We start from the raw sequence: 14,552 nt of genomic DNA on the forward strand, positions 1-14,552 counted from the left end.
TATTCTTATGATTTATTTTGAGCCTACTTTGAGTGTGTATTGACCCATTGTTGTGTTTTTGGCTGTAACTGCTTCTAGTTCTGAGTTCAGCTTCAGCACCTGAAATTTCCAGTCTCCAGCATCAGCATCTGTCTGAGATCATTCATCAGCGATCAGCCCATTGCTCGCATATTTACACAGATTCCTCATCCGCTGATGTCTCCACCTATAAAAGTAGCTGCTGTGATTCATGTTTGACACAGAGGAAAAATAGTGTGCTGCTTTCCTCGCAGATGCACACAACTGCATCATGGCCAAATTAAAGGCTTCAGCTTGAGCTCCTGTTCAAAACAAGTGTGAACAGAGCCAGCTTGCCCCCTGATAGCAGCAACACCATAGGGGAAAGAATCCAGAACCCACTGAGGAGTTCAGCTTCTCCCACAGAGCACCAGATAGATGCCTGCCTAATAGACAAATTAATTATTTTGATAGCAATTAATGAACGTCATCCAGGATAGGCCTTTTATCAGCACCCCTCTTTTCTTCTAGAGTAATTTACAGTTCCGCTTCTATTCTCTTTGCAGTCCTTTCAGGTTTTCTTGACCTCCAAAGGTCGGCTTCAGTGGTGAAGTGTGACTTCAGATTGCAGTTAATCAGCTTGTAATTAATTTTCCACGTGTCCTCAGCCCTCTTGAGTTATGACCCTGGCCTTCTAATGGCTGATGCAAATTTATCATTTTGCAAATTGTGCATTTTTTTGTAAATTTTTATAATATAACTTATGATTTAAAATTTTATTTTTATAGAGTATATAATGTATAATGTAAATTTTATAAGAATACATTTTGGGAATAAATATTGTTTCATTACTTATTGAAGCTGCTTGAGAAATTGCACTAGTATTTTCAGTTTTTGATTTCTAGCAGATAAAATCAGGCTAATTGTTTGTAATGTAAAGAAAGGAGTTTACAATATAAAGGTCATTTACCCATACTGCTCTGAGTTTTTCCATGGTCATCTACTGAAGACACTGCCCAATCGCATAACAGCTGCCATGGGGAAATTGTAGTGTGGGTATTAGTGCAATTTCTCACGGCTACATTTATAATCCATCGATCCTGCAAAATCTTTTTTTGGACACTGACTTTGTGCTATACCAGCTGTCCGCTGCCATGTCAATACTTGGCCTGCAGTGGGGCATCATATTGATTTAGCTGTTGCCAACTGTTGAGTGGCTACAGGTTAATGTTCTCTGGTGGAGTAAAGTTGTTTTCATGTCTGAGAATGATGGATCATGCAGAGAAAAAAACTGGTCATTGCTGCTAGTACATGCACTTATAAATCTGACAGAAAAAACCTCAACAAGCAATATATTATAATAAGAATATTACATCAATTTATTTTTATATATAATATTGCAATAATATCTGTACATTTTATGAAGCTGTGAACTAAAGAACCTATAGATTAATATTTATTTTTTAATATTATATATATATATATATATATATATATATATAATATATATATATAACATTAAATATAATACATATTATTATATTGTATTATATTATATAAAACATTGTTTAAACAGTTTTTATATAAAGTTTTATATAGTTTATATCTATTAAATAATTTCTATAGATAGAAACTATATAAAAATAGTTTAATTAACACAATTAAAGAATATAAATGAAAAATTATTTAAAAAAATGTATTTTATCATTGAACAAATTCCAATATTTAAATAGTTTTTACCAATTTCAGATGATGCTTCCAATACTGGATAACTTTATCTTGGTTGCTTATTTACATCAGCAGAATACACTGTTGTTGTTGTTGTTGTTTGTTTGTTTGTTTTGTAATGATATTTTAGTTAGCCTTTTGTATATTTTGAGTTTAATTATAGTTTTAGTTTTTATGTGCTTTTGCATTTTAGTATATATATATATATATATATATATATATATATATATTATTTTAAATATATAATATATATATTTTTTTATAACTTTAATAATTTGAGTTTTAGTTTTAGCAATGTTAGTACTTCAACCTAAACATACTTATATCTGTTAGTTGCCAAATTATTTCAAATTGTATATCTAATAGGTTGTTTTTTTTATTTATTTCTGCTTTATTTAAATTACCAGATACGATTTTTATAGATTTTTAGTCTTAATGATAGCAAAACTGTAATATGCTAAACAATACTTTTAAAAAATATGTCTTAAAACCAAATGTTGTTTATTTGGAACGCAAAAACATATGGGTTGTCCTTATTGTTGAGCCTTGTCAAGTAAACATGCTGTAGTTATCAAATCAATCCAAAGAGTTTGTGCTAGATGTTTCGTATTTGATTTTAATTTATAAACCATTGCTTAGACACATAGTATGTGGAGGCGAGTCAGATCGTGGAGCAGATGGTGTGATGCTGCTTAGTAGTGCTTTAACAGAGAGTAGAGCTTGTGGTCTTCTGTGGTCTGAGCATGCCCATCCACTTTTCTTTTTTTTTTTTTTTTTGGGGGGGGGGGGGGGGCTGCTATTGATCCCTGGCTGTGCAGTGGGCCGTACCTCGTGCCAGTGCGTGTGATTAATGTGGACGTCATGGCAGCGGGACTGAATGAGGCTACGGAGCACAGGCGGTCTTAGCCGCCAAAAGCTTCCTCCCTCACCATGTGTGCAGACGCCCCTCATTACCGAACACTTATCAAGCCTACATGAGAGATTAGGCAGGCCCAGTCACAGCCAGCACCAGACCTGTTCCATCCCTTCCTCTCTTCCTTTTTTTTTTTTTTTTTTTGCTTTCACACTTTCTCTTCCTCTTAACGCTATTTCCTTTTTCCTCTGCTTTCTGTATGTAGCTTCCACTGCTCTCTCTGCCTCTCTTACTCTCTCTCTCTCCCCCTCCTGATCTTTCCAGATGTTGCTCAGCAGCCCCATGAGAACCCCAGCGATGGGAGATGTATTAATACATCCTATTGATTAGATCAGGACCCCTGACAGTCATTTGCAGAGATACCATCTGGCTGCTGTTCCAGTGCCTTCACCCAAACAGGACGTGACACCTTATTAATCTCCACCGCCGCTCTATAGACGCTTCGCCTTTTGCGCACAGAAGCCTGACTCTGTCGGAGTGGTAAGCGGAGATGCAGGCAGACCTGAAGGGTGCAAGAAATTAAGGTTATTACACAAATTGAGCCATATGGTCCAAATATTTCAGAGCTGAAATTTACTAGGCAATAAAAATGGCTCCTGCCTTCCTAATGGTGTAAATTACAGTTTAACCATGGCTCTAATGATGTCCTTCTGCTGCCTGTAACCACTCTAACATGAAGGACATTGTTTAAAAAATGCACAGGAAAAAAAAAAAGAGGGGCGGGGGGGTTTGAAACTCCGGCAGCATGTTTACAATCTGTTAGTTTATCATTAAGAACACAGTGAAGAGTGCATAAACATGATGGCGGCGCGTTGGACCATGTCTTTTTTGTAGGCTCGTATACACACTGTTGAAGGGGAGCAGAATGATCCGAGCAGAACCGCGAGCAGCTCGTTTGGACCCTAGTTGAACCCGCGCTCATTTGCTGAAAGGACACACAGAGGGGAGCTCCCGACGGTCTGTGGATTTTGATAGTGGATTCCTCTGAGCTTTCACAAACTTTAATCTCATTCGTAGTTTCAGACCAGGCTGGTGACACATTTTATTTGTGTAACTTAAAGATTCAAAAATGTTTATAGGTGTCACTTAAACTTTTTATATAATATATACAAATATTTTAATAATTTATATTTATATAATATCATATTTTTACATAATATACATTTTCTTTTTAAATAATTATTTTATTCTATAATATAGAAAATATTACATGGACAGTTGGCCAAACGGTACACTGAAAAGCTTTAGTCTGCTATTATATTGTCTAGAATCTGCTTTCGAATTGTAGTACTAAGTAAACACTCTGAGAGAGCCTGTTAAATCTAATTTCTTATTTAAAGAGCTAAAGTTAGTGGCGCACTTGACTGTGTGTGCTTTTATTTTCTGAAAACAGCTTCCATCATTCACAGTCCTGATTGTCATACATACTCAGCCTCATTCAGAGGAGGTAAACGGTACTTTCCTCTGTTTCTGTATGTGTGCGTTTGCATGCATGAGGGGTTTCCTTCATCAGACACCAGCCCAGTCTGAAGAACAGCTCAGTGATTCAAGAGCCCTCCATCTGATTGAGGCTTGGCTTGAACAGGACTTTACATCTAAACCACAAATAATTAATAATGTCAAGGCATCTCAGGAACTGGTTGTCAGTTGTTAGTACTGCAGAACAAAAGCGAAGATGCTTTGAAATGCACTAAAGTCTGTAGACTTTCTCAACAGCTAAACTAAAGTGCTGGTAGGAATGAGAGCAGTGGGGCGGTTTTAGTATTAAAGGGATAGTTCACCAAAAATGCGCCTCATAATTTACTGTATGACTTTCTTTATTCTGCATAACACAAAAGATAAATTGACTTTTTTACATTTGTCCATTTAATGAAAATCAGTGGGGTTTAATGTTGTTTTGGATCCCATTGACTTTCAATGTGTGGACAAAATTTGAAACATTCTTAAAAATATCTCCTTTTGTATTCCACAGAAGACAGAATTGTAATTGTTTGGATGGACAGCCTGTGAATAGCACAGGCAATGTGCATCATGAATATCTTTCCTTCGGTTTGTTATAAAATGTCAGTGTAGAGAAGAATTTGCATTTTATTCAAGCATCTTTGTGTGTATGAAAAATAAATGTTAGACATTTGGGGATAGTCACAGATCAATGATAATGCGTACAACAAAATCCATCAGTGCATCATTTTATCTGCCTAAAATTTTCATACATTTCTGACAGAGATGTTAGAGAGTGTAGGTTACTTAAAACATGACCAAAGGCTCCATTTGATGCTTTTTGATGAGGCATTTCCTGGGCCCTGTAGCTGTTTAGCGTGATACTAATAAAATCCAGCTCAGGCTGAAGTCAGCAGTGGCAGGCCGGGACAGTATGTCTACTGTATGCAAATGAAGCAGTACCACACCTTTGAAGGGTCAGGAATCTCCACTTTCATCTAATCAGCATAATTGTTGTGACAAATCCACATGGTTATTCTTAATTAAAATCATCCCCTGGCCCAAGCAGCCCCCAGCGCTGTCACAGGAAATAACACATATGTAAGCAGCTGATGAGACAAGGGAGACCTGTGTTCAGTTGAAAGAGAAAAAGAGGAAAGAAAAAGGGCTTTAAAAGACTTCTTTCCCCTTTACAAATGACTGATTCCCTGAGCTAATGCTAAATGCACTTCTGACTCTGATACCTCTTTAATGTTTAAAACAGCGAGGCCTCTTTCTGCCTCAATTAAAGCAAGTCTGAATTCAGTGCTTTTGTCCACTAGCCTGGCTGCTTTTGGCTTCCACATAGAGGTGTACACTTTCAGGTTTATATGCAGTGGATCTTAATATATTGTTTGTATTATTTAGAATTTAAAGTGTGTGTTTTATATCATTTAAATACATGACTAAGAAATGAAAGAAATAAGAAATGTAATGTTGAGAATTTATTGTATGGTGGATCCCAAAAGGCAGCTTAACCAATTCTCTTAATCAAAACTTAAACACTTCCCATTTTAGGGATCTGTGCCATAAACATTTATTTGGAAATCTATAACAAAAATCAGTTCTCTTAGTCGCTTTTTAATGGCTGCCTTGAGTATCCTGGATGAGGGAGCGCCTGCTTGTTAATGTCTTGATGCCCATGTTTAGGAAAGTGTTTGATAGCATTGCCATCTAGGGGCAGGATATAAGTCTCTGTGCTGAAATAAAGTGAAATGAAACAGCTGTCTCTATTGACAATGTGTATATGTTTGCTGGTTTATAGTCCAAATGTTCTCAATTTTTCAACCACATAAAAAGGTAGTGTTTTAAAAGCAAACATCTATTTACAAAACTAACATTTGCCATGGATGCTGACAGTGTTGCATTCCTTTATTTAATTATCGTTTTATATTAGGCTTTTCATGGTGATTTAAAAGCTTTTGTTTTGTTTTGTCCACCTTTGCATTCTTGATCTATTCATGAGTACTGCATTCATGAAAAATGTATATAATGCATTTATTGATATATACATTACGTAATGTATGCTGTAGATAATAATAATAAATAAAATAAAATTTCTTTAATTATTAAGTATGTTTTTGTTAATTACTTAATTTTATAAATAATAATGATAATATGGCTATGTACTGTGGGTATAGAAAATAATCACTGGGATAAAGTTGTGCCTGTCCACAGTGCCTTGCCACCCATAGTTGATTGTTTGCTTCAGTTGCACTGCCAAGGACTGAAATGCTCCAAGAAAGCTCTTTTCATGCTGAGCTGATCAAAATGACCACAGCTGATCACAGTTGAAAGTCAAATAGCTTTGTGTGCCATTGAGAAGGTGATTAGCTACACCTGATTGAGTTTACAAGTCATTTTTAGGAGAGGGGTGATTTTTTTCCAACTCAGTGATTCTGTTTTTTTTCTGACATGTTGGTCTTATACTTGGATGTTATAAGTTGCACTGAGTAAATACAGCTGGATAAAACAAAAACTCTGTCCATCTTCATTTCAGGCTGCAAAGCAACAAAATGTGATTATTTTAAAGGAGGGGTGACGCTTTTCTATACTCACTGTATATGCGAACTATATTTGTGTCTTTTGTGTTGTAGGGTAACATTTTTCAGGCTCATGTCTTTGGGTTGGAGCCATACACCACATATAATGTGCATGTAGAAGCAGTTAATGGAGCAGGTCAGGTGCCTAGTCCTTGGACCACCGTTCAGACCCTTGAAGCCTCTCCAAGTGGCCTGGCTAACTTCAGCGTGGAGAAGAGAGAACATGGCCGAGCGCTGCTTCTACAGTGGGCTGAACCAGCCTCTCCAAATGGAGTCATCAAAGTATGCTCCTCTCAATGATGGTAACATTGCAATATCACTCTCCAGAATCTGCCATCATGTAACATATTTATTTCCACAGATGTACAATATCTTCAATGAGGAAAACTTGGAGTTCAGCGGGCTTGCACGTCAATTCCTGTTCCGCCGTCTGGAACCCTACACTGTGTACACGCTCGTTCTCGAAGCTTGCACCGAAGCGGGCTGTACAAGGACTGCACCTCAACGCGTAACCACCGAGGAGGCCGCCCCGTCCTCTCAACCGGCTCCTACGGTACAGCAGGTTCAATCCCGCAGCGTGGAGCTCCGCTGGTATCCACCCACCCACCCCAATGGCAGGATCCTGCAGTACCAGGTTCTGGCTGTAAGTCTAGAGGATGGCAGGGTACGGAGTGATGAAGATGACTCAATGAGAGCCAAGATTGTGTTCATCCAGAACAACACCCAAGCTAACAGCTTCTCCTATAATATGTCTGGACTTTTGCCCTGGAGCAGGTACAAGTTTCGAGTGCGCGTATCAAACGCGGCAGGATATACCAATAGCCCGTGGCTCACAGTTCAAACCACACAAGCTCCTCCTAGAGGATTGGCTCCTCCAGCTGTCAGTCATGTAGAGGGCAAGCCTAATGAAGTCTTCGTAGCTTGGACGCCTCCTTTGGAGCCCAATGGTGTTCTTCTTACTTACAGGATTCAGAGAGACAGCGTTGGCTTCCATTTCAGCTTTGACTCAAGTGTGCTCAACTACACTGATGTGGATTTAACTCCATACACTCTCTATAGTTACGCAGTCATTGCCTGCACCGTTGCTGGGTGTGTTACCAGTGAGCCGACGCAGATCAGGACATTAGAAGCCGCCCCTGCCAACGTAAAGCCGCCTACGGTGTCTGATGTCACTTCCTATTCACTCAATGTGTCATGGTCTGTTCCATCCATCCAGAATGGTGAGACTGTGGTGTATATTCTCAAAATTGAAGATGAGGAGGTCTACCGAGGTAAACGGTTAAGTGCACAGGTTTTGGATCTACAGCCACATGTTTCCTACATCCTCATCTTGATGGCTTGCACCAATGGTGGCTGCACTGCCAGTTCGCCCACTTCAGTCCTGACAAGAGAAGCACCACCTTCAGGGATGCCTGCCCCATCTCTAAAAGTCACAGGCCCTGAATCGGTTGAGGTCACGTGGAGAGAGCCCATCCAGCCCAATGGAGTAATCATAGGATACGAGCTCCGTCGAAACGGGAGCCTCATTTACACTGGCATGGACACCCGTTACCATGACTTCACCTTACTTTCAAGCGTCGCGTACAGCTACACCATCACTGCCAATAACAGTCAAGGAGCCACTACCAGTCTGCCAACTGTGGCCAGGACGCAGTCTTCAGCGCCCTCTGGTGTGGCTCCCCCCAGACTGCAGGCTCTGGGGCCATTCAGCATTATGGTGCAGTGGGACACCCCTGCACGACCTAACGGGGTCATCATCAGCTACTCGCTTTACAAACGGGACCCAGCTGAGCCCGACGTGAAACGCTTCATTTTCGCTTCACACCACAGTGCGTTTCAGAGCCAGAGCTTCTCCCTTACTGCACTAAAGGCCTACTACAGGTAAAATACCAGCATGCAGCACTGACACTGTTTACTCAGGGTGAGGGAATTTGGGCATGCAAGGTATATTGTAAGGCAACCCCTAACATTTGTGGCTGAAGATAGATAAATAAACAACTAACAGAGTACTTAAAGCATCTTTAAATACAATTGTAAGTAGATATTTTCTTTAATTAATACCTGTTAAATATGTCTAGCTGCAAATCTTAATCTCAATTAGCTGGTCAGACTTTTTCTGTTGCTGCACTAAAGAAAGACACACTGATAAAACCAAATGAGAGAAGGAAGAAAAGGAGAGAGATAATCTTAGAGGGGGAGGGAGTCAACCTTGAGCCTTTTCTAATGTTTCCATCCTTGGCATAGACAAAGACGGTCAGATGGAGGAGGCACTCAAATGAGGGATGACTAAAGTCTGGAGCTGTATACGTATGTTGAAGTGAAAATCCAGATAAGTGGGGTGATGATAATGGTTCATCAGCATTATCAACTCGCCACTCATTGCCTCTTTCAGACGACCTTCCCTTTATTCTCCTGCTCTCCTCTCTTCTCTCCCTTTTCTCCTTCAGTCCATCGCTGGTGACCTTCCGAAGGACAAAACTGTTCGTTGTCTATACTGTTGATAAATAACAGCGCGTTTTACTAGGATAAGCACAAAAATTGTTTATATACCTAAATATTCAAAATCCAATAAAAAAATGGTACTGATGAAACTGAGGTAAAAAAGCATTGTACATTGATATTTTGAGGGGGAAAAAAGTGTTTTATTGTTTATATATTTGGCGTAATGTATTATTTATTTTCATATATGCCCTATCAATGTTTTTTTTACCTGTTGTTATTCTTTATTTTTAGAAATGATGTATTTAATATTTATTTTTATTATTTGTTTACGTATTTTTGCAGGTATGAGGTAAGAGTGGAGGCCTGCACCCTGTTAGGCTGCGCTGCTAGTGACTGGTCTTCAATACAGACGCTTGAGTCGCCTCCTGCTGGACAACCTGCCCCGCTGCTGGAGCTGCAAACTAACCCTAAGGGCATACAGACAGTCTTTCTGCTGTCCTGGTCTCCTCCAGCTGAGCCAAATGGGAAACTTTTGCACTACGAGCTATACCGAAAACACGCTTTAAACAAGGAAAGCCGATCTGTAACTACACTGGTCTACCGCAACTCCTCAACATCCTGCCATGATGACAAACTCCTGCCCTACACATCCTACGAATACCAGGTCACACCGCTTTTTCTCATTTCACTCAGATGAATTTTACATTCCTAATTTCAGAATCGACTGTCATTGGTGAATGTGATTTTAACTTTTTATACCTAAATTGTTATATTACACAAAGAATGAACATACTTTTTATATTTTCTCAAGAAAATGTGACTCTTGTCTGTAAGCTTGTGGATATTTGACAGAGGGTTGCCATACATTTGCTAAGGTGTTCTGAATGGTTGCTAGGTTGTCGCTTTAAGTCAGTGTTATTTATACAATATTATAAATACTACAGTGTACGATTTATATTAGATTATAGTATTTATATAGTTTGTCATTTTAGTACTTTTTTAGTATCTTAAACCTGTTTTATTTCTGTTAGTTGCCAAGAGAGTATTTCTAATTTTCATTTAAGATTTTTAAGTTTTTCATCTAATATTTATGTAATTTATTTTATTTCAGCTTTATTTTAATTAACACATTTTTTTAAATAGTTTTAGTTAACAATATAAACACTGCTGCAAGTCTGTCTATTGCATGATGCATCCTGAATATAAAATAATCCCTCTAGACTTTGTGATACTTCATAGTTTATTCTTATGATACATAATATTTTAGTGTAATCATGCAAAGAAACATGATTAAATCAGCCAAATATAAACTTGTCCTCAAGGAATATATTAATTAGCTAGCATGATTATTTGTTGCTGTTGTGTTTAACGTTCTGCTCATCTATACTCTCTCATTCACATAGACAGGCGTTTAATCTAACTCACTATATTCATCGCACCGCCATCGCCTTACGAGACCTTTCTTAATTGACAGCCTAGCCTTTGGAGCAAAATAACATTAGCATTTGACTGTCAGGCCTGAGAGGCGTGGGCTGATCAGGACTAAATTGATAGAGTTTGCCTGATTGTTCCATCTTATTTATGAGTGGTAATTTATGACAGCTGGCGGGCAGAGCTGAGTGATGACAGACAAGCGACAGGGCCATTAATCTGGGCCTGGCTGAATGCTGACGATTACGATCGAAGCCACTGAATTAGTTGTTAGGCCTCCCAAATATACAAGTATCGGAAAGACCTTTTAATACCTATTGGCTTTCCCCGGGGAGGTTGCTAACTATACTGGATGCGTCATTGAACTTATGTCTATGTCTGCTTATTTAACAGTATAAATTGCTGTTTGTTGACCGTTCAGTGTTTGAGGGAGTCAGGGCTACCACTTTCTTTAATGTTTTTGTTCTAATGTCATGGAGTCTCCCTTTTTGTTGTGTTTCATTTTACTCGTTCTCACACAAGGGCATGTGTCCCTGTGAAATCAAACCCATCCCATGTTAAGAGGCTACATATTTTATTGACACTTTTATGTCAAATCTTAATTAGCCTAGTGCTCATAACAGAAAAGGGAACTCTTGGCCCCGTGTCCATGACTGGGGGCGTAGCCACAGCCAATGAGGACCTGTCTCCGGGCAGATTCAGTCCTAGCGGTGTACACTCACATCCATTAGAGCTCGCTCATGAAATAGTTTTATTTTCCCGCGTTAATTACAGCTCTGTATGCAAGTGCTTCGGTGGCAATAAAACGTCTGCACCGCATACAAGGGCATGAAGATGTCCTGGCTGACTCCACTTTAAAACGTAGCGCCTATATCTCTTTTCTCTAAATTCCTATCTGGGAATCGGAAAGATTTATCAGTGAAAAATTAAGGTTATCGCATTTCTTTGTCCTGTACTCATCCATACCGCCGCTTTTTGGCACAAGCATACCGCCACTCTTTCTTCCTCACTGTCTTACTGCCAACGTGACCTTTTCTCACTTTGGGTGACAAGAGGCTGTTTCCATGACCGCCCTCTTTCTCTTCTGTCGCCCTGCAACACCTCTGTCTCCCCCTTTGCGCTTCGACACGTCTAGTCGTCACTTTGGCAGTGGAATGGGTTCGTATGGGAATGTGAAATCAGCCAGTGTCTCGTGCAGTCCATGTGAATTGCCACTTAGATCTATCATCTGGATTGATCACGGTGTAATTGCCTATTATTGAGGCTAATTTAACCCTATCCACAGGAACATCCATCTGCCGCTGCTATTATAACTGACAATCTACAAATTACTTACTCATGCAAATAGCGACCCCAGCTGACCTTTTCCTACTCTTTCTGTGTAATTATACAAACAGCTCGTCTAGTAAATAAGATTACTTCACCTTTCCATGTGTTCATTTACTCCTTGATGAAGGTGAAATTTAATTTTCATGTAGATTCAGGCCGGAGTGATTCTGTAATGGATGCTGATGTTTTGGCTATTAATGACAGCAGGGCTTCGAGAGTGCAAGACTACTGACTCCTCAAAGTAGTTGAATGGGTAGTTTCCTTTTGCAAAAGGCGTCAGGTGGGTTCATCAGGTGAAGGTGACTCCTCTTTAAGAGGAAGATGGTGCCGATTCTCTGTTTTGTCTGCTAGGCCATTTCAGAGCTGGTGTCGGTATCAGATCCGGTCTTATATCGGCCCTGCAGGTGTGAGAGAGACCACAGGCGTCTCAATACACTCACCTGTAGCTTTGCACACAAAATTTCCATTCTTTTCTCGTGCATATCTATACCAGTGTGTCTCGAAAAAAAGGTAGGGTGACTCAAACAGCACAGAAAAAATGATGCTACATGTTAGAGCTGTGGTCTAGCAAGTAGTAAAAATGAGAGAAGAAGCTCTCAAAAATGCAAAATTGTTCTTAAATACATTTAAAGGATATTTTTTCAGCCAGCTTTATGTCAGTAGTATGAACAATGTGTACTCGCAACAGAGGGGTGACGCCAAAATCAAAAGTGCATTATGAGTGTTGAAGTTTCTTGCAAAATGGGATATGCCAAAGCCCCCTTTTCTCTGTTTTCTTTTTTCATATAGCACTGATTAAAAAAAAATAAAAAATGGAAACACATTTCTACTACATAGACAACCAAGTTTTATTAAAAGGCCATCTTGCCAGTGGAGAGTTTCCCCTTTAATATTTAAATAAGACAAGCTCCAAGTTTAACATTTTTAAAATGAATACAAAGGGGTGTTTTTGTAAGTTAATTGATTATTTTCATTTTCTCTTTTTTGTCATTATATCCATTTTCCCCACTTCATCGTTTTTATATATTTTATGCTTTTACTGTTATTTTTCATGATGTTTTTTGCACATTCTGACCTGTGAAGTAGTTTGAACTGTTTTTTATGTACGTGTACTATGTTATAATAATAATAATAATATTAATACAATTTTATTATATTTTTTTATTTTATAACTTTATTAATAATAATATACTATTATATTTACTAATAATTGTTATTATTTTAGATATACATACATGTAATTAAATACCTGATTTCGTGTGTTGTTTAATTTTGACCATCTAGGTGTGGGCTGTAAACTCAGCAGGTCGTGCTGGTAGCCCCTGGGCTCAAGGTCGCACAGGTCCAGCTCCTCCAGCGGGGTTGAGCCCGCCTAAATTCTTGCACATCCACGCCACCTCAGCTGTGGTGGATATCAGCCCACCCACCAAGCCAAATGGCGTTGTCAGCCTCTACAGAGTCTTTGCACAAAACAAAGACTCATACCAGCTGGTACATCAAGTACAAAATATGTATTCTTACATATACATATACCAACTACATATAAGCAACTGAGGATTTAGATTATTAGAATTTATAGTACAAAACTGGAACTAACGCTTTCATATCTGTGTCTGCAGCTGTCTGAGGGGACGTCCCACCAGCAAACTCTCCATGGTCTTAGGCCCTTCACTGTGTATTCTGTAGGTGTGGAGGCCTGCACCTGTTTCCTGTGCTGCAGCCGAGGTCCCTTAAGTGAGCTCCGCACTCAGGCCTCTGCCCCGGCCCAGCAGCCCCTGCCACATCTAATCGCCCTTACCTCCCGCTCAGCTCTGGTGGAGTGGGACATGCCTCTTCAGCCCAATGGCATCATTGAAAGGTACAAATATGTATTTTGCATAATATAATAAATGGATAACTTAATATAATCATGATTAGGCTAACATTTTATATTAATATATAAGGCTGAAGTGTGTGATTTCTAAAATGTTAAAATATTTTCTCAAGTATTCAAATCATCAAAATATTGCCCTGTTCATTTGAGCAGTTTGGCCTAGAAATACAACAACCAATGGTATGAGTTTGGGGCAGGACTGAGGAAATCCATTTGGTGCCACTAGCAGCAAAATTACCCACTTCACCATTAAGATATAAATATTAAAGGTACAATATGTAAGTTTTCACCGCTAGAGGGTGCATATTCAAAACAAACAAAGAAACAAAGGCATAGTTTGATGACGCTGTGAGTGTGGAATCATGGGAGTTGTCATCTTCATCCCTACAGCCAACGAAATCCGACGGGAATCAGGCACAAATCATGTTTATGGATGAGCTAATGTATTAAAGATTTATTAACATCGTAGTATGAAGCAGAGTGAGGCGGAAAGCCCTCAAAGCGAAACGAGGTCGCTGAAGCAATTGCTAATGAGGGACAAGAGTGACACACGGCTCGAAAGCAGTTGAGCTTTTATTATGCCACACTTTAGCGCTTCTGCTCCTTCTGGTCATGCGTATGTGGGGTAAAGCAGCGCTGTTTTATCATACTAGATACGTTTGAAAGTTCTGTTATAATGCTACCCTGTGCGGTCGTCACCGGTCTAATAAAACGCACAACATATTAAAGCGTCTTTGGTGTTTCCATGTTTTCTACAAAACAAAATCAAGGGGTTCTGACGTCATTGGCAGGCGACACAATGACACTATAGACACGG

The 14,552-nt window shown here is 39.2% G+C and overlaps 1 protein-coding gene across 1 annotated transcript in view; it reads left to right on the forward strand.

Moving 5' to 3' along the window:
* The window catches only part of LOC107583304 (Usher syndrome 2A (autosomal recessive, mild)), a 227,522-nt gene that overhangs the window by 205,207 nt on the left and 7,763 nt on the right, over positions 1-14,552 (forward strand). The window contains exons 61-65 of the mRNA XM_016269485.1: positions 6,715-6,942; positions 7,022-8,541; positions 9,445-9,766; positions 13,147-13,353; positions 13,482-13,720. Coding sequence (XP_016124971.1) covers positions 6,715-6,942; positions 7,022-8,541; positions 9,445-9,766; positions 13,147-13,353; positions 13,482-13,720 — 2,516 coding nt within the window. The remainder of the gene's footprint in view (positions 1-6,714; positions 6,943-7,021; positions 8,542-9,444; positions 9,767-13,146; positions 13,354-13,481; positions 13,721-14,552) is intronic.

This window comes from Sinocyclocheilus grahami, unplaced genomic scaffold (genome assembly GCF_001515645.1).
Source record: "Sinocyclocheilus grahami isolate Dianchi unplaced genomic scaffold, SAMN03320097.WGS_v1.1 scaffold4.1, whole genome shotgun sequence".
NCBI lineage: Eukaryota > Metazoa > Chordata > Actinopteri > Cypriniformes > Cyprinidae > Sinocyclocheilus > Sinocyclocheilus grahami.